This window comes from Scomber japonicus, chromosome 4, assembly GCF_027409825.1.
Source record: "Scomber japonicus isolate fScoJap1 chromosome 4, fScoJap1.pri, whole genome shotgun sequence".
Classification (NCBI taxonomy): Eukaryota; Metazoa; Chordata; class Actinopteri; order Scombriformes; family Scombridae; genus Scomber; species Scomber japonicus.
The window spans coordinates 34,893,105-34,910,604 of NC_070581.1; the positions used below are offsets into that span (position 1 = coordinate 34,893,105).

Here is a 17,500-nt window from a genome sequence, read left to right on the forward strand (position 1 = left end):
GACAAGCCCCACACTTATCAGAGGGTCTGAATTTAAAGATTAATCTCAGAACACGTTGTTGAAGACAAAGACTGACTCAGTAAAGTTCAGGCTTTCACTTAGGACCTCTAGTGCTTGTCGGTGGTATTACACTTGAAGATACATATTGACTTCAGTCTCAAAGGTCTCAGTTGCTGCATTATCTTAATAAAGACAAATTAAAGCAAAACCCAAAACCCCTTTGAACACTCGTATGAACACGCAACGTATATTGAGATTACCAAACAACCAATCTCATGAATATATGAGCGGTAGTTACTGAGAGATCTTCCTCAGGACAGATTCATCATCAGGCTGATCAACACCAGCAGTACTCACACTAAATCCAGTAATCACTCACTGACTGACTGTTTGTGTCCTCAGGTACCAGCTGAAGCTCTTTGCCCGGATGTGTTTGGACCGTCAGTATCTGGCCATAGACGAGATCTCCAAACAGCTGGACATTGAGCTCATCTTCCTGTGCATGATGGACGAGACGCTGCCCTTTGACCTGCGGGCGTCTTTCTGTCGCCTCATGCTCCACGCCCACGTAGACCGAGACCCCCAGGAGCTGGTGACTCCTGTGAAGTTCGCCCGCCTCTGGACTGAAATCCCCACGTCCATCACCATCAAAGAGTGAGACGCTTTAAAGTATTCCTCAAGTTTTGTTACTGGAGTTACGAGAATCTTGCTTTTGGTTGTATCAACTCTCAGATGTTCGTCACTTTGGATAAAAGCATCTGCTAAATGAAATTATGAACTGGTGTATTATTATATGATTTGGGATCTTGAGTATTTCCTCAGAAGGCTTCTCACAGAGCCTGGATAGCTCAGTCGGTAGAGCATCAGACTTTTAATCTGAGGGTCCAGGGTTCAAGTCCCTGTTCAGGCGGTATATATTGAGGTTATCAGACCACTAGTTCACTTATTAGAGCATCTAAATCTAAACATTGAGATCCGAATGAGTGTTGAAAGGTTAGATTGACTCAGTAAAGTTTAAGGCTGTCAGTTGGTGGTATTACACTTGAAGGCAGTATTTGCTGATTAAGTGCAATAAAGAGAAATTAAAGTAAAACCCAAACCAGGCCAAAGTAAACTTTGCTAAATTCATCTTGGAACACTTGAACAAACAAACGTTTATCATAGTCAGATTTTTGGGAAAAGAAAAGAAAATATTCTTGCATGAGGTGAACAGAGCTCAGTCGTACCTACCATGATGTGTCTGAAGGACATATTACAAACTTTTCGTAAATAAGTAAGAAATATACTGATGAGCTATTATCTTGGTAACCTAGAATCTTAATTTTGTCAACTCTCAGATGTTCTGCTAAATGAAATTATGAACTGGTGTATTATTATATGATTTGGGATCTTGAGTATTTCATCCTCAGGTCCTCACAGAGCCTGGATAGCTCAGTCGGTAGAGCATCAGACTTTTAATCTGAGGGTCCAGGGTTCAAGTCCCTGTTCAGGCGATATATATTGACATTTCCAGACCAGACCTGCACTTATCAGAGGGTCTGAATTTAAAGATTGATCCCAGAACGAGTTGTTGAAGACAAAGATTGACTCAGTAAAGTTCAGGCTTTCACTTAGGACCTCTAGTGTCCGTCAGTGGTATTACACTTGTAGATACATATTGACTTCAGTCTCAAAGGGGCAGTTGCTGCATTATCTTAATATAGACAAATTAAAGCAAAACCCAAAAGTACATTTTCCTTTGAACACTCGTATGAACAAACTTTACCATAGTCAGAGTTTTGGGATAAGAACACAAGAATGTTGATCCTGTCTGATCTGGCTTCTCATGTGTGTGAAGAACAGAAACACCATGAGGTTGAATGTAGAGTGTGTCCTTCAGCCACAGGAAGAAGCTTCAGGTGTTCTTGACAATGACCAGACAGTCCTTTGATAAACACTTTTCAGATCATTTTTATCTTTAATGGTGGTGTTTTTTACCTTCAGTTACGACTCCAACATGGACGACAGCAGAGACAACAAGAAGAACCGTTTCTCCAACACCATGGTGTTCATGGAAGAGTATCTGAACAACGTGCTGCACGACGAGCTGCCGTTCCACAACGAGGAGAAGAACAAACTCACATACGAGGTCAGATATCTGCTCCTCTCCTCTCCTTCTTTTACAACTCTCTACATCAGGGGTGTCAAACATGCGGCCCGTGGGCCAGAACTGGCCCGCCGAGGGACCCAATCCGGCCCACTGTCCTTCCTGTCTTTCTTTCTTTCTTCCTTCCTTCCATCTTTCCTTCCGGTCTTCTTTTCCTTCCTTCCTTCTATCTGTCCTTCCTTCTGTCCTTCTTCCCTTTCTTTCTTTCTTTTTTCCTTCTTTCCTTCCATCTTCCCTTCCTTCCTTCTCCCCTTTCTTTTTTCTTTTTTCTTTTTCCTTCTTTCCTTCTTTCCTTCCTTCGTTCCTTCCTTCTTTCCTTCCTTCGTTCCTTCCATCTTTCCTTCCTGTCTTCTTTTCCTTCCTTCCTGCCTTCCTTCCTTCCTCCCATCTGTCCTTCCTTCCTTCTTTCTGTCCTAATGCTTTCTGTCTTTCTTTTATCCTTCTTTCCTTCCCTCATTCCTTCCTGTCTTCTTTTCCTTCCCTTCTTCCCTTGTTCCTTCCATCTTTTTAATGATCCGGCCCACATGAGATCAAATTGGGCTGTATGTGGCCCTTGAATGAAAATGAATTTGACACCCCTGCTCTACATCCATCAGTCTTTGCTAATCTGTGACCACTTCCTGTTTCCTGTCCAGGTGGTGAGTTTGGCCCGACATTTGATCTACTTTGGTTTCTACAGTTTCTTTGAGCTGCTCAGACTCACCAGAACGCTGCTCGGCATCATCGACTGCAGACCGAACCCTGCTCAAGCCGCGCTCTTATTTCACGATGACGGATCAGGTACTGTCTGTTCTACTTCCTGTTGACCTGACGCAGAGCTTCTCAAACTCTGAGGCATCACAGGGGGGCAGAGGAAGTTAAAGGGGGGAAATGTAATGTGTTAACTGTAAAATCTGAACAGACATGATACACATATTTTAATAACTGACCCTTCTCAGCATTTCTAGTAATTTCCTTCTCATTTGGATCCAAACCAAAAATTAACTGATTTTCTAACAAGCATGGTTTGTGTATCAAAGTCTGATCTTGTCTTAGTCTTCTGTAGTTGTCCAAAAACTATTAAAGACACAAACTCTTCAAAATAAAGGAATATGCCACAGTGTGCAGCGGGTTCCTTTATTTTAAGGAGTTTGTTCTTTTATTTTGAAGGATTTGTTCCTTGAGCATCACAATACAAGTAAAATATCATTTGATTATTTTTTTGAATGATGATGAGTTAGGAACCCCCCCCCCCCCCCCCCCCCCCGAATTTACTGAGGTCACATGATGTCTGACCATGTTTCAAAACAGTCACATGACTTTTCTTTTCACTCTGCTGCTGTTTCCTCGTCTGTCTGTCTGAAGGGAAGAACGTGAAGCGCTCCATACACGGGATGGGTCAGATTATGTCCACCATGGTGCTCAACAGGAAGCAGTCCATATTTGGCGGCGGTGGAGCCAGGGGGGCGGGGCTGGGGGCGGGACTTGTGCTTGAAGGACAGAGAGGCAGTAAGGACAGTATAGAAAACATGGATCTGACAGTGATGGACACCAAGCTGAAGATACTGGAGATATTACAGGTAACCAATACGAGACTGGTGGACCAGTGAGTGAGCTCCATGCAGCCCCGGCATCAATCAATAGATGATGCATTTATTAAGTTACTTTAACATGAAATCGTTTCTTACTGGAGCTGAAATTGAACTGAACTCTCATCCTCATCAGTTCATCCTGAACGTTCGTCTGGACTACCGCATCTCCTTCCTGCTGTCCGTCTTTAAGAAGGAGTTTGTGGATGTTTATGACATGGCCGACGCCGACGCCACCACGAACATGGAGCAGGCAGGTACAGACGACTTTTTGCTTTAAATAAACTTTTAATTGTGTTACTTGAGTTCTTTTGAGTCCAGATGTTAAACTTTACCAGCATATCAGACAGCAGCTCATATTATACTCACTGAGATGAAAACATTAACAACAAGCAGCACATGAGGATCTTTATATTACATCACTGTTTTATTGCATATATGTAGTTTTTAATGGTTGATAGTGTCAGTAAAAGGCATCCCAGTCACCATGGAAACAACCGGTAGAACCCGGATAAACTCTAAAATGTGTAATTTTAAAGTAAAGCGTTATAAATCCACAGGTCTCTCGTTTCTTTCTTTTTTTAACTTTTAAATCTAAATCTTTCTCTCTGAATAAACTCAAACCACGTGACTCTGTTTGTCCCTCCTCAGCCACCATCAACCTGCTACACATTGGGGAGCAGGCGGAGGCCATGTTTGGAGTCGGGTATGTAACGTGGTGATGGTCACGTGATGAATGATGCAACTCCATCTATTCATTTGGATGGAGTTGCATACTTCATTCATAAAAGTAGCATATTGAGTATTTGTGTGTGTGTGTATTGTGTGTGTGTGTGTGTGTGTGTGTGTGTGTGCATGCATGCAGTAAGGGGAACAGTATCCTGGAGGTGGATGATGAAGGTGGTCGGATGTTTCTGCGGGTGCTGGTTCACCTCACCATGCACGATTACCCTCCTCTGGTGTCTGGAGCCCTGCAGCTGCTCTTCAGACACTTCAGCCAGAGACAGGAAGTGCTGCACACCTTCAAACAGGTACACTATGGCTGTGTTCGAAACCACATACTACATACTTCATACTTCTATACTACACACTAAAGGACCAGATAGTAAGCAGACCGTTTACACTGTAGTAACCACCTCTACCCAAAACATGGACGTCTGAGAGCTTTCTGCGGCTAACTCGGCTGCTAGCTCGGCGGCTAACTCGGCAGCTAACTCGGCGGCTAGCTCAGCGGCTAGCTCAGCAGCTAATTTGGCTGCTAACTCGGCGGCTAACTCGGCAGCTAGCTCAGCTAACTGGCTAACTGTAGACTGTAGTAGTAGTAGTGCTAACTCAGCTAACAGGCTAGCTGTAGACTGTAGTAGTAGTAGTGTGTCCGATCAATGTATTTATACCTCTACAGCAGCAGGGGCGGGTTTATGCTAATCCTAGCTCCACAATTCAAATCTAAATGGTTGAAATGCTTTTTACACCTTTTTTAAAAATACATTTATGACCTATTTAATGTGTTTAGAAGAAAATGTCTGAATTCACTTTACATGGTCTTTAAAGTCTATTTTTTCTAAACGAAGCGCTTCACGATGAACAGTGATATTAAAAACCTCTCTGTGCGTCTTGCAGGTCCAGCTGCTGATCTCGTCTCAGGATGTGGAGAACTACAAGCTGATCAAAGCGGATCTGGATCGCCTCCGCACGCTGGTGGAGAAATCTGAGCTGTGGGTGGAGAAGAAAGGCACAGGAGGAGGAGAAGGAGGAAAGAAGGAAAAGAAAGAGAAAGGAGAGGTGAGGAGGAAGAACAGCCGGCTGGTTTTTGAGGACTTAGAGAGAGAATAAATAGAGATTTATACATTTATAGAGTTTACAGGATTTGTGTGTGCATATTGACAATGTGAATAAATGCAAATGAATACATGTAAAAAAAAAAAAAAGTAAAAATTTAAAGAAGAAACAGAGATGAAGAGAGCAGAATCGTCAGCATACAGCTTTAGTTTCAGAAGTTAATATTCGGTATTAATAATTAACTTCCATTCAGTTTTAATGATTCATGTTTTTAACGGCTGCTTTAAATAACAGCAACTGATCCACTAACCAGAAAACTAACTTAAACATTGCAGCTTTTGTGTGTGCATATTGAAAATGTGAATAAATGCAAATGAATACATGTAAAAAAAAAAAAAAAAAAAGTAAAAATTTAAAGAGGAAACAGAGATGAAGAGAGCAGAATCGTCAGCATACAGCTTTAGTTTCAGAAGTTAATGTTCGGTATTCGGCTGCTTTAAATAACAGCAACTGATCCACTAACCAGCAAACTCACTTAAACATTGCAGCTTACTTCCAGCACAACAAACGTTTCCTTTGGCAGAATAACATTTGTTCATACTCTGAATGTATTTATTCATATTTGCTGGTGTTTGAGCTTCCTGTGCGTTGGTGTGTTGGTGCTTTCTGGTGTCTCATTGGCTGAGGTGTAACTACGTGGTCCTGGGTTCAGATCTGGCTTCAGACTCTTGTCGCATGTCACACTTTCCTAACTCTGTGTTGTGTTTCTGTTTCTACTGTGACATAAAAGTACAACGCTGTACCAAGATGTCTAGATATCTGTTCTAATGATCGTACATTTTATACACACTTGTACTGCATGTTAAACTATTGCAAATTAATATTTTGCTAATTAACCATCGCTAACTAATTACAGCAAGCTAACCAGTTATAAGCTTGATAATCAGACTCAGAGGTCATTTTGTTTCGCCATTATTTTTTTGGACACTTTTCTGATCCTACTGTTCATAGATATTGCTTGTTACATATGTAGGAAGATTATGTCCCCATTCTGAATTTATAGAAAGCTTTGATTGCCCAATTATTCTCCCAACTGAGGGAAACAGGCGTCAATCAACCCCAGATAGAAAAATTCTTTTGGCCCATATCTGGCCCACACCTGACATGTTCATCCGGCCCACATACAGCATGGAATGATGGCACTTGGGCGGTCCGCTCATGTTTGCCAAAAGTGGGCCATAACCAAGCCATCACAATGCCAGATGTCAACCAAAAACACACCAAATAAACCAGTTCGGCCAAGACTGGCCCAAATATGTTTCAACAAAGCTGGGCCAAGTATGTTTCCTTATATGTGGGCCTCTTTAGGCTCACATCCGGATTAGTCATTGCCATACTTGCCATATTTCGGCCAAAGATGGGCCATATTCGTTTTGTGATATTTGGCCCAAATGTAGCATTTACTACATGGGCCAGTTTAGGTTCACGTCTGTTTTGTCCGGGCCAGAAGAATGCCTACAGTGCCGGATCATTGCCTCAAGTGGCCCACATTCGCATGCTATCTGGGACAGAATCCCAGACCAATATGAACCCATGAACAAATTGGAAATGTGGACATCTGTGATTCAGATATGTGGAAGCAGACGATTAAAACTGAAACGCCTTTATTTGACCATTCGAAACAGCTAAAGAGAGAGAGGAGAGTATGACATGCAACAAGGGTCCATAACCAGGGTAGAGCTGTAGGCATTACATGGTACGCAACCATGGATTTAAATTTGAATGTTGGCACCTTTAGTTTCAGTGTCGACGCATAGTGAAGGCATGCTAAAAAAGACAACATCAAACCTCCTCTCACAAGATTTCAACATAAACAAGGATACAGAGAAAGTAGATATGATGCAGAAATCAAACTTGCAGCATCAGCGGTTCCTTCATCAGCTGACAAACAACATCCAATCATATTCATGCAGCTGTACAGCAGGTGGCCAGATGCTAATGATTCCTCCTGTTCATACTGAGCATTAGATCCTTCATCATGTTAACAGGAAGTGATGGAGGACTAAACCCACAGTCCTCCTTCTGAGGAAACATGGATTATAAAGTTGATGTGAAGCTAATATGAAGCTTCAGAGTCTGAATGAGTCAAATCTTCATCTTCTATGTTTCAACGTTACAGTGTTTTTAGTAGCAAAGTCTTTTTGTTACTATACTTCCACCACAGAGAAACAGGAAACACTAAGAGGGAATCTGATGCTAAACAGACTGTAAATGTGTCAGATATCACTGATATGACTAACTCACACTGATGAAGCTCAATAGAAGCTGATCAGAGACTTTAAATGACTGTGTGGAAACACTGTGGATTTAGTCCTCCATCACTTCCATTGAAAGCACACTAGAAGCAGATCTTTTAATATTCAGTATGAACAGGAGGAATGATTACAGAGAGAGAAACCTGACTGCTGCTTTAACAAACACTGGAAACACTGAACTGGTCCTTTAAGCTTGGTCAAATCTGTTGTAGTAGTTTGATGAGTGATATAAGTGTGTATAATGTAGTACAATACCCAGAGAACTGCATATGCTGTCTTACCGTCTGCATCCTGTAGGGGGCATTAGAGGAAACCACACCCAAGAAGGACAAACTGGAGAAGAGCAACGAGAACTACCAGAATGTCAAAGAGGTGAGAAAACTCGTCTGTCTGCATCGTTCACACGGTTTAAAAAAATGTTTTCTTCCTCTTTGGTGTTTAACACTTCAGAGACCACCTGTCAATCAATCAGTGTGGGCGGGACTATGTCGTTTCTTCCTCCTCCTCCTTGAGTTCCTGTAGGTGGCGTTCTTACCTTTGTCTCTTTAACAATGGTGGCTTTCACTGTTCAGGATCATTCGGTTTATTTATGCCAACACACTCTGCATCCATACGGCATCCAACAGAACTGGAGAGGAACATTAAAGAACTGGTTCTCATGTGTCTTCATCCTGTGTCCAATGAATCACTGGTGGCTTTAATCACACTTCTGTTCACACTGGCTGATTCCTTCCCAGCATGAAAACACTCGCAGGACAAAAACACATTCAAAGGTTCAACTAGTCAAACCTTTTCTTTCACCTGGTTGATTTTTACTTCCAAGTTGTTGCCAATAAACATCACGTTGGCTCACCTGACTCAGATCTTACTCCTCAGCTCTTCAAACTTCTCAGTCTTGTATTTAGAGCTGCAAAGATTAGTTGCCAACTATTAAATGAACAGTTTTGATAATCAATTCATCATTTTCAATCAATCAATCTTTATTTATAAAGCTCCAAATTACAACAGAGTCATGTGAAGGCTCTTTCCACATAGAGCAGGTATAAACCCAACTCTTCAGGTTTCATTTAAAGAGACCCAACATTCCCACATGGGCAGCAGTGGAGAGAAAAAACTCCCTTTAACAGGAAGAACCCTCAGAACCAGACTCAGAGTGGGAGAACATCTTTTAACAGGAAGAACCCTCAGAACCAGACTCAGAGTGGGAGAACATCTTTTAACAGGAAGAACCCTCAGAACCAGACTCAGAGTGGGAGAACATCTTTTAACAGGAAGAACCCTCAGAACCAGACTCAGAGTGGGACAACATCTTTTAACAGGAAGAACCCTCAGAACCAGACTCAGAGTGGGAGAACATCTTTTAACAGGAAGAACCCTCAGAACCAGACTCAGAGTGGGAGAACATCTTTTAACAGGAAGAACCCTCAGAACCAGACTCAGAGTGGGAGAACATCTTTTAACAGGAAGAACCCTCAGAACCAGACTCAGAGTGGGAGAACATCTGCCTGGACCGGTTGGAGTAGAGAGGAGAGAGAAGAAGGAGAGGAGAGAGAGGAAGGAAAGGAGAGAGAGGAAGGAGAGGAAGGAGAGGAGAGAGGAAGGAGAGGAGAGGAAGAGGAAGGAAGGAGAGGAAGGAGAGGAGAGAGAGAGAGGAAGGAGAGGAGAGAGAGGAAGGAGAGGAGAGAGAGGAAGGAGAGGAGAGGAAGAGGAAGGAAGGAGAGGAGAGAGAGAGAGGAAGGAGAGGAGAGAGAGGAAGGAGAGGAGAGGAAGGAGAGAGGAAGGAGAGGAGAGAGAGGAAGGAGAGGAGAGAGAGAGAGGAAGGAGAGGAGAGAGAGGAAGGAGAGGAGAGAGAGGAAGGAGAGGAGAGAGAGGAAGGAGAGGAGAGAGAGGAAGGAGAGGAGAGAGAGAGGAAGGAGAGGAAGGAGAGGAGAGAGAGGAAGGAGAGGAGAGAGAGGAAGGAGAGGAGAGAGAGAGGAAAGAGAGGAGAGAGAGAGAGAGGAGGAGGAGAGAGGAAGAGGAGGAGAGAGAGGAAGGAGAGGAGGAGAGAGAGGAAGGAGAGAGAGGAAGGAGAGGAGAGAGAGGAAGGAGAGGAGAAGAGGGGAAGGAGAGGAGAGAGAGAGGAAGGAGAAGAGAGAGAGGAAGGAGAGGAGAGAGGAGAGAGGAAGGAGAGGAGAGAGAGGAAGGAGAGAGAGGAAGGAGAGGAGAGAGGAAGGAGAGGAGAGAGGAAGGAGAGGAGAGAGGAAGGAGAGGAGGAGGAGAGAGAGGAAGGAGAGGAGAGAGAGGAAGGAGAGGAGAGAGAGGAAGGAGAGGAGAGAGAGAGGAAGGGAGAGGAGAGAGGAAGGAGAGAGAGAGAGGAAGGAGAGGAGAGAGAGAGGAAGGAGAGGAGAGGGGAAGGAGAGGAGAGAGAGAGAAGGAGAGAGAGAGGAAGGAGAGGAGAGAGAGAGGAAGGAGAGGAGAGGAGGAAGGAGAGGAGAGAGAGAGGAAGGAGAGGAAGAGAGAGGAAGAGAGGGAGAGAGAGAGGAGGAGAGGAGAGAGAGAGGAAGGAGAGGAGAGAGGAAGGAGAGGAGAGAGAGGAAGGAGAGGAGAGAGAGGAGAGGAGAGAGAGAGAGAGGAGGAGAGGAGAGAGGAGAGAGAGGAAGGAGAGGAGAGAGAGGAAGGAGAGGAGAGAGAGGAGAGAGAGAGAGGGAGAGGAGTGAGAGGAGAGAGAGGAAGGAGAGGAGAGAGGAAGGAGAGGAGAGAGAGGAAGGAGAGGAGAGAGAGGAAGGAGAGGAGGAGGAGAGAGAGAGAGAGGAAGGAGAGGAGAGAGAGGAAGGAGAGGAGAGAGAGGAAGGAGAGGAGGAGAGGAGAGAGAGGAAGGAGAGGAGAGAGAGGAAGGAGAGGAGAGAGAGGAAGGAGAGGAGAGGAAGGAGAGGAGAGAGAGGAAGGAGAGGAGAGAGAGGAGGAGGAGAGGAGAGAGAGAGAGAGAGGAGAGGAAGGAGAGGAGAGGAGAGAGGAAGGAGAGGAGAGAGAGGAAGGAGAGGAGAGGAGGAGAGAGGGAGAGAGAGAGAGAGGAAGGAGAGGAGAGAGAGGGAGAGAGAGAGAGAGGAAGGAGAGGAGAGAGAGGGAGAGAGAGATGAGAGGAAGGAGAGGAGAGAGAGGAAGGAGAGGAGGAGGAAGGAGAGGAGAGAGAGAGGAAGGAGAGGAGAGGGAGGAAGGAGAGGAGAGAGAGAGGAAGGAGAGGAGAGAGAGAGGAAGGAGAGGAGAGAGAGAGGAAGGAGAGGAGAGAGAGGAAGGAGAGGAGAGAGAGGAAGAGGAGGAGAGAGAGGAAGGAGAGGAGAGAGAGGAAGAGGAGGAGAGAGAGGAAGGAGAGGAGAGAGAGGAGAGGAGGAGAGAGAGGAAGGAGAGGAGAGAGAGGAAGGAGAGGAGAGAGAGGAAGGAAGGAAGGAGAGGAGAGAGAGGAAGGAGAGGAGAAAGAGAGAGGAAGGAGAGAGAGGAAGGAGAGAGAGGAGATTTTCAGAAAAAGTGTCCAAATATCTCTTCATACATTATTATATTCATCACTGACTACATTACCCACAATGCACCTGGGGATTGTGTTATGCTAATAGTGGCTAATAGATGGCTAGATGGATGGATAGATGAATTAATATGAATGAAGAAGTAAAGAGAGACTATCAGTGTTCCTCTGAGTATCAGGGTTCCTCTGAGTATCAGGGTTCCTCTGAGTATCAGGGTTCCTCTGAGTTCCTCTGGGTTCCTCTGAGTATCAGGGTTCCTCTGGGTTCCTCTGAGTATCAGGGTTCCTCTGAGTACCAGGGTTCCTCTGAGTTCCTCTGGGTTCCTCTGAGTATCAGGGTTCCTCTGAGTACCAGGGTTCCTCTGAGTTCCTCTGGGTTCCTCTGAGTATCAGGGTTCCTCTGAGTATCAGGGTTCCTCTGAGTTCCTCTGGGTTCCTCTGAGTATCAGGGTTCCTCTGGGTTCCTCTGAGTATCAGGGTTCCTCTGAGTATCAGGGTTCCTCTGAGTACCAGGGTTCCTCTGAGTTCCTCGGTTCCTCTGGGTTCCTCTGAGTATCAGGGTTCCTCTGAGTATCAGGGTTCCTCGGGGTTCCTCTGGGTTCCTCTGAGTTCCAGGGTTCCTCGGGGTTCCTCTGAGTATCAGGGTTCCTCTGAGTACCAGGGTTCCTCTGAGTACCAGGGTTCCTCGGGGTTCCTCGGGGTTCCTCAGGGTTCCTCTGAGTACCAGGGTTCCTCTGAGTATCAGGGTTCCTCTGAGTATCAGGGTTCCTCGGGGTTCCTCGGGGTTCCTCAGGGTTCCTCTGAGTACCAGGGTTCCTCAGGGTTCCTCGGGGTTCCTCAGGGTTCCTCGGGGTTCCTCAGGGTTCCTCAGGGTTCCTCAGGGTTCCTGTAACCCCGTGTGGTCTCTGTGCTGCAGATCCTGGAGCGGCTGAATAAGATGTGCAGCAGCGGCGTCTGGAAGAAGCAGCAGAGACTCCTGAAGAACATGGGGGCCCACAAGGTCATGCTGGACCTGCTGCAGGTCTCCTACGACCAGGTGAGACCCTGACCCTAGACCTGACCCTAGACCTGACCCCCCTGAGACCCTGACCCTCCTACGACCAGGTGAGACCCTGACCCTGACCCTGAGACCCCGACCCCCCGAGACCCTGACCCTGACCCCCCTGAGACCCTGACCCTGACCATAGACCTGACCCTGAGACCCTGACCCTGACCCTAGACCTGACCCTGAGACCCTAACCCTGACCGTAGACCTGACCCTGAGACCCTGACCCTGACCCTGACCCTAACTCTGAGACCCTGACCCTGAATAAGTTTAAAGCTGGTTTCTGTCTCTCTGCAGAACGATGTGAAGATGCAGGAGATCATCAGGTTCACTCATCTGTTCCTGCAGAAGTTCTGCATGGGGAACCAGGAGAACCAGACCCTGCTGCACAAGAACCTCAACCTGTTCCTGAACCCCGGGGTACGGTCCTGGTTCTAGGGTTCAGTCTGGTCACCATGGTTACCATCAGGAACATTAACAGACTGGATATCAACAGCTGTGATTATTAATGATCGGTTTAAGTTAATCTGCTTTCTGCTCCTCCAGTTTGAAGATTTTCTGCTTTTTTCTGTTTTAAATCATAATTAACTGAATATTTCACCTGAATATCGTCATTTCATAGACTACACGCTTCCTTAAAGTAGCTGTATGTAACAAATATATTCCAAGTAATCATAAAATGGCCCTAAAATGTAACCAGACATTAAGGAATCATGTTCATTTCAAACACTGATATCACTGACAGTAGTAGTCCAGCCAGAATATTCACATTTGAAAAGCTCCACTCACCACCTAGCTACCAATCACCAAGTCAGTACTGATGCTCCACCCACCACCTAGCTACCAATCACCAAGTCAGTACTGATGCTCCACCCACCACCTAGCTACCAATCACCAAGTCAGTACTGATGCTCCAACCACCACCTAGCTACCAATCACCAAGTCAGTACTGATGCTCCACCCACCACCTAGCTACCAATCACCAAGTCAGTACTGATGCTCCAACCACCACCTAGCTACCAATCACCAAGTCAGTACTGATGCTCCACCCACCACCTAGCTACCAATCACCAAGTCAGTACTGATGCTCCACCCACCACCTAGCTACCAATCACCAAGTCAGTACTGATGCGCCACCCACCACCTAGCTACCAATCACCAAGTCAGTACTGATGCTCCACCCACCACCTAGCTACCAATCACCAAGTCAGTACTGATGCTCCACCCACCACCTAGCTACCAATCACCAAGTCAGTACTGATGCTCCACCCACCACCTAGCTACCAATCACCAAGTCAGTACTGATGCTCCACCCACCACCTAGCTACCAATCACCAAGTCAGTAGTGTTTCAGCAGCCAGGTTGCCAGGTGCCACTGAGCTGCAGTCTGATGTTACAAAACCAAAAAAACATTATGACTCAAATACGTTGTGACAATTTGAGAAACAAAACAAGGGGATGTATAGGAGATGTCTTTGAAACATGGAGACGGTTACAGCGGAAGGAAGGGAAGGAAAAGAAGGAAGGGAGGAAAGATGGAAGGAAGGAAAATAAGGGAGGGAAGGAGGAAGAAAGGAAAAGATGGAAGGAAGGAAAGAAGGAAGGAGAGAGAATCCAGAGCAGCGAGGTTGTCATAGTAACGTATTCTCGCCCGTGTTCAGCTGCTGGAGGCGGAGACGGTTGTCATAGTAACGTATTCTCGCCCGTGTTTAGCTGCTGGAGGCGGAGACGGTTCAGCACATCTTCAGTAACAACTATCAGCTGTGCAGCGAGATCTCGGAGAGCGTCCTGCAGCACTTCATCCATTGCCTAGCAACGCACGGCCGCCACGTCCAGTACCTCAACTTCCTGCACACCATCATCAAGGCCGAGGGCAAGTACGTCAAGAAGTGTCAGGACATGATCATGACCGAGGTGAGGATGAGGAAGAGGAGGAAGAGGAGGAGCTGTGCTGTGCTGTGTGGTTACCTAGGCAACGCAGTAACGATCTCTCTCTCTCTCTCTCTCTCTCTCCGCAGCTAACGAACTCGGGCGAGGACGTCGTCGTCTTCTACAACGACAAGGCCTCGTTCAACGTCATGCTGGAGCTGATGGCGGAGAGCAGGGAGGGGGTCGGCGAGAGCAGCCCGCTCAGGTAACCACGGCAACCAATGATCTGTTGTTTTAGTTTCTTGTGCCACCTGCTGGTAGAAAAAACACATTACAGTTTAAAAACCAGGAAGTCAGTCAACAGCTGATCTCCAGATAAAAGTGAAGACAGGAAGGAAGGAAGGAAGGAAGGAAGGAAAGAAGGAATGGCAGGAAGAAAGATTCTGGCCCACGAGCCTCATGTTTAACCCCTCTGGTTTTAAAGCAGTAAACAGAGTGATCGAACTTTAAGCTTTTAATAACGTTTGTAGTTTGATACGTTATAAAAATGTGACTGATTCTAGTCAGAGGGGAAGTTTAAATGTGAGGAAACAGTTTCAGACACTACTTCATTTTGTTCTACAGTAAAATAAACGTAAAGGACATTATTCCTGTTACTCAGGTTTTATTAATCCCAAATATCTAGGATTATAAATGGATACCAGACTAAAGCTCCGAGTAACAGATGGTTCCAGACCGTAGACAGACAGTACTGATCTGGTGTCCTAACTCTAACCCTGATCTGGTGTCCTAACCCTAACCCTAACCCGTCCTGCAGGTATCACATCTCTCTGGTGGAGCTGCTGGCCGCCTGCGCTGAAGGGAAGAACGTTTACACGGAGATCAAATGTACGTCGCTGCTGCCGCTGGAGGACGTCGTCAGGGTGGTGACGCACGACGACTGCATCACCGAGGTCTGTTCATAACCCCTCACCCTTCATCTTCTTCATCAGTTTGATGGTTGCGAGGGCTGGATCTCGAGGACATTGGTCAATCAACCTGTCAATCAGGACATAGCCACGCCCCCTAATGCATACCCTGCTTTATCGTCACATATAAAATCAGGGAGGCCAAAATGTCCCAAATGAACATCATACTGCATTGAAGAAGGCTTTAAACTAGCGATTGAGACCATAAACACATTTTGAAAACGTTTACTGAGGTTAGAAATCAAGTGAGAAGTTGGTGAATTCTCCATTGACTTGTATAGAGACGGTCGCCCCCTGGTGGCCTTTTGATAGAATGCAGCTCTAAGTTACTTCCTGGTTGGACCGGAGCTCCCCACCTGGTTTAACCCACTGATGTAATGAATTAAACCCTAACCCTCTCTTTCTCTCTCTCTATGTCTCTCTCTCTCTCTCTCTCTCTCTCTCTCTCTCTCTCCCTCTCTCCCTCTCTCCCTCTCTCTCTCCCTCTCTCTCTGTCTCTCTCTCTCTGTCTCTCTCTCTCTCTCTCTCTCTCTCTCAGGTGAAAGTGGCCTACGTGAACTTTGTGAATCACTGCTACGTGGACACTGAGGTGGAGATGAAGGAGATCTACACATCGAACCACATCTGGAACCTGTTTGAGGACTTCACGGTGGACATGGCGAGGGTAACGTCTACTCCTCACGTTAACGGCTGCTCCGATTTAACGGCTGCTCCTCATGTTAACGCTGATGTTTGTCTCTGCAGGTCTGCAGCAAACGAGAGAAGCGCCTGTCTGATCCCATCCTGGAGAAATACATCATCAACGTCGTGTTTGACACCATCCACGCTTTCTTCAGCTCCCCGTTCTCTGAGAACAGCACCTCTCTGCAGGTGAGGCTCCGCTTCAGCAGGATCTCTGATGTCAGCACAACCTGTATCCATAGCAACCATTACATGACCTGTATCTATAGCAACCATAGCACAACCTGTATCTATAGCAACCATAGCACAACCTGTATCTATAGCAACCATAGAACAACCTGTATCTATAGCAACCATAGAACAACCTGTATCTATAGCAACCATAGAACAACCTGTATCTATAGCAACCATAACACAACCTGTATCTATAGCAACCATAGAACAACCTGTATCTATAGCAACCATAGCACAACCTGCATCTATAGCAACCATAACACAACCTGTATCTATAGTAACCATAGAACAACCTGTATCTATAGCAACTATAACGCAACCTGTATCTATAGCAACCATAACGCAACCTGTAACTATAGCAACCATAGAACCTGTATCCATAGCAACCACAACACAACCTGTATCTATAGCAACCATAACGCAACCTGTATCTATAGCAACCATAACGCAACCTGTAACTATAGCAACCATAGAACCTGTATCCATAGCAACCACAACACAACCTGTATCTATAGCAACCGTAGCACAACCTGTAACTATAGCAACCGTACCACAACCTGTATCTGTAGCAACCATAGCACAACCTGTATCTATAGCAACCATAACGCAACCTGTATCTATAGCAACCATAACGCAACCTGTAACTATAGCAACCATAGAACCTGTATCCATAGCAACCACAACACAACCTGTATCTATAGCAACCGTAGCACAACCTGTAACTATAGCAACCGTACCACAACCTGTATCTGTAGCAACCACAGCACAACCTGTATCTATAGTAACCATAGAACAACCTGTATCTATAGCAACCATAACGCAACCTGTAACTATAGCAACCATAGAACCTGTATCCATAGCAACCACAACACAACCTGTATCTATAGCAACCATAGAACAACCTGTATCTATAGCAACTATAACGCAACCTGTATCTATAGCAACCATAGAACAACCTGTATCTATAGCAACCATAGAACAACCTGTTACTATAGCAACCATAGAACAACCTGTATCTATAGCAACTATAGCACGACCTGTATCTATAGCAACCATAGAACAACCTGTATCTATAGCAACCATAACACAACCTGTATCTATAGCAACCATAGCACAACCTGTATCTATAGCAACCATAACACAACCTGTATCTATAGCAACCATAGAACGACCCGTATCTATAGCAACCACAACACAACCTGTATCTATAGCAACTGTAACACAACCTGTTTACAGCAACCATAGAACAACCTGTATCTATAGCAACCATAACACAACCTGTATCTATAGCAACCATAGCACAACCTGTATCTATAGCAACCATAACACAATCTGTATCTATAGCAACCATAGAACGACCCGCATCTATAGCAACCATAAAACGACCTGTATCTATAGC

The 17,500-nt window shown here is 45.5% G+C and overlaps 1 protein-coding gene across 1 annotated transcript in view; it reads left to right on the plus strand.

Moving 5' to 3' along the window:
• itpr3 (inositol 1,4,5-trisphosphate receptor, type 3) overlaps positions 1 to 17,500 on the plus strand; it is a 50,810-nt gene that overhangs the window by 2,345 nt on the left and 30,965 nt on the right. Inside the window, exons 2-17 of the mRNA XM_053318118.1 lie at positions 403 to 654; positions 1,984 to 2,128; positions 2,782 to 2,926; positions 3,491 to 3,705; positions 3,851 to 3,971; positions 4,366 to 4,420; positions 4,580 to 4,745; positions 5,335 to 5,496; positions 8,106 to 8,180; positions 12,221 to 12,340; positions 12,647 to 12,769; positions 14,063 to 14,263; positions 14,368 to 14,483; positions 15,036 to 15,171; positions 15,725 to 15,850; positions 15,931 to 16,056. Coding sequence (XP_053174093.1) covers positions 403 to 654; positions 1,984 to 2,128; positions 2,782 to 2,926; positions 3,491 to 3,705; positions 3,851 to 3,971; positions 4,366 to 4,420; positions 4,580 to 4,745; positions 5,335 to 5,496; positions 8,106 to 8,180; positions 12,221 to 12,340; positions 12,647 to 12,769; positions 14,063 to 14,263; positions 14,368 to 14,483; positions 15,036 to 15,171; positions 15,725 to 15,850; positions 15,931 to 16,056 — 2,284 coding nt within the window. The remainder of the gene's footprint in view (positions 1 to 402; positions 655 to 1,983; positions 2,129 to 2,781; positions 2,927 to 3,490; positions 3,706 to 3,850; positions 3,972 to 4,365; positions 4,421 to 4,579; positions 4,746 to 5,334; positions 5,497 to 8,105; positions 8,181 to 12,220; positions 12,341 to 12,646; positions 12,770 to 14,062; positions 14,264 to 14,367; positions 14,484 to 15,035; positions 15,172 to 15,724; positions 15,851 to 15,930; positions 16,057 to 17,500) is intronic.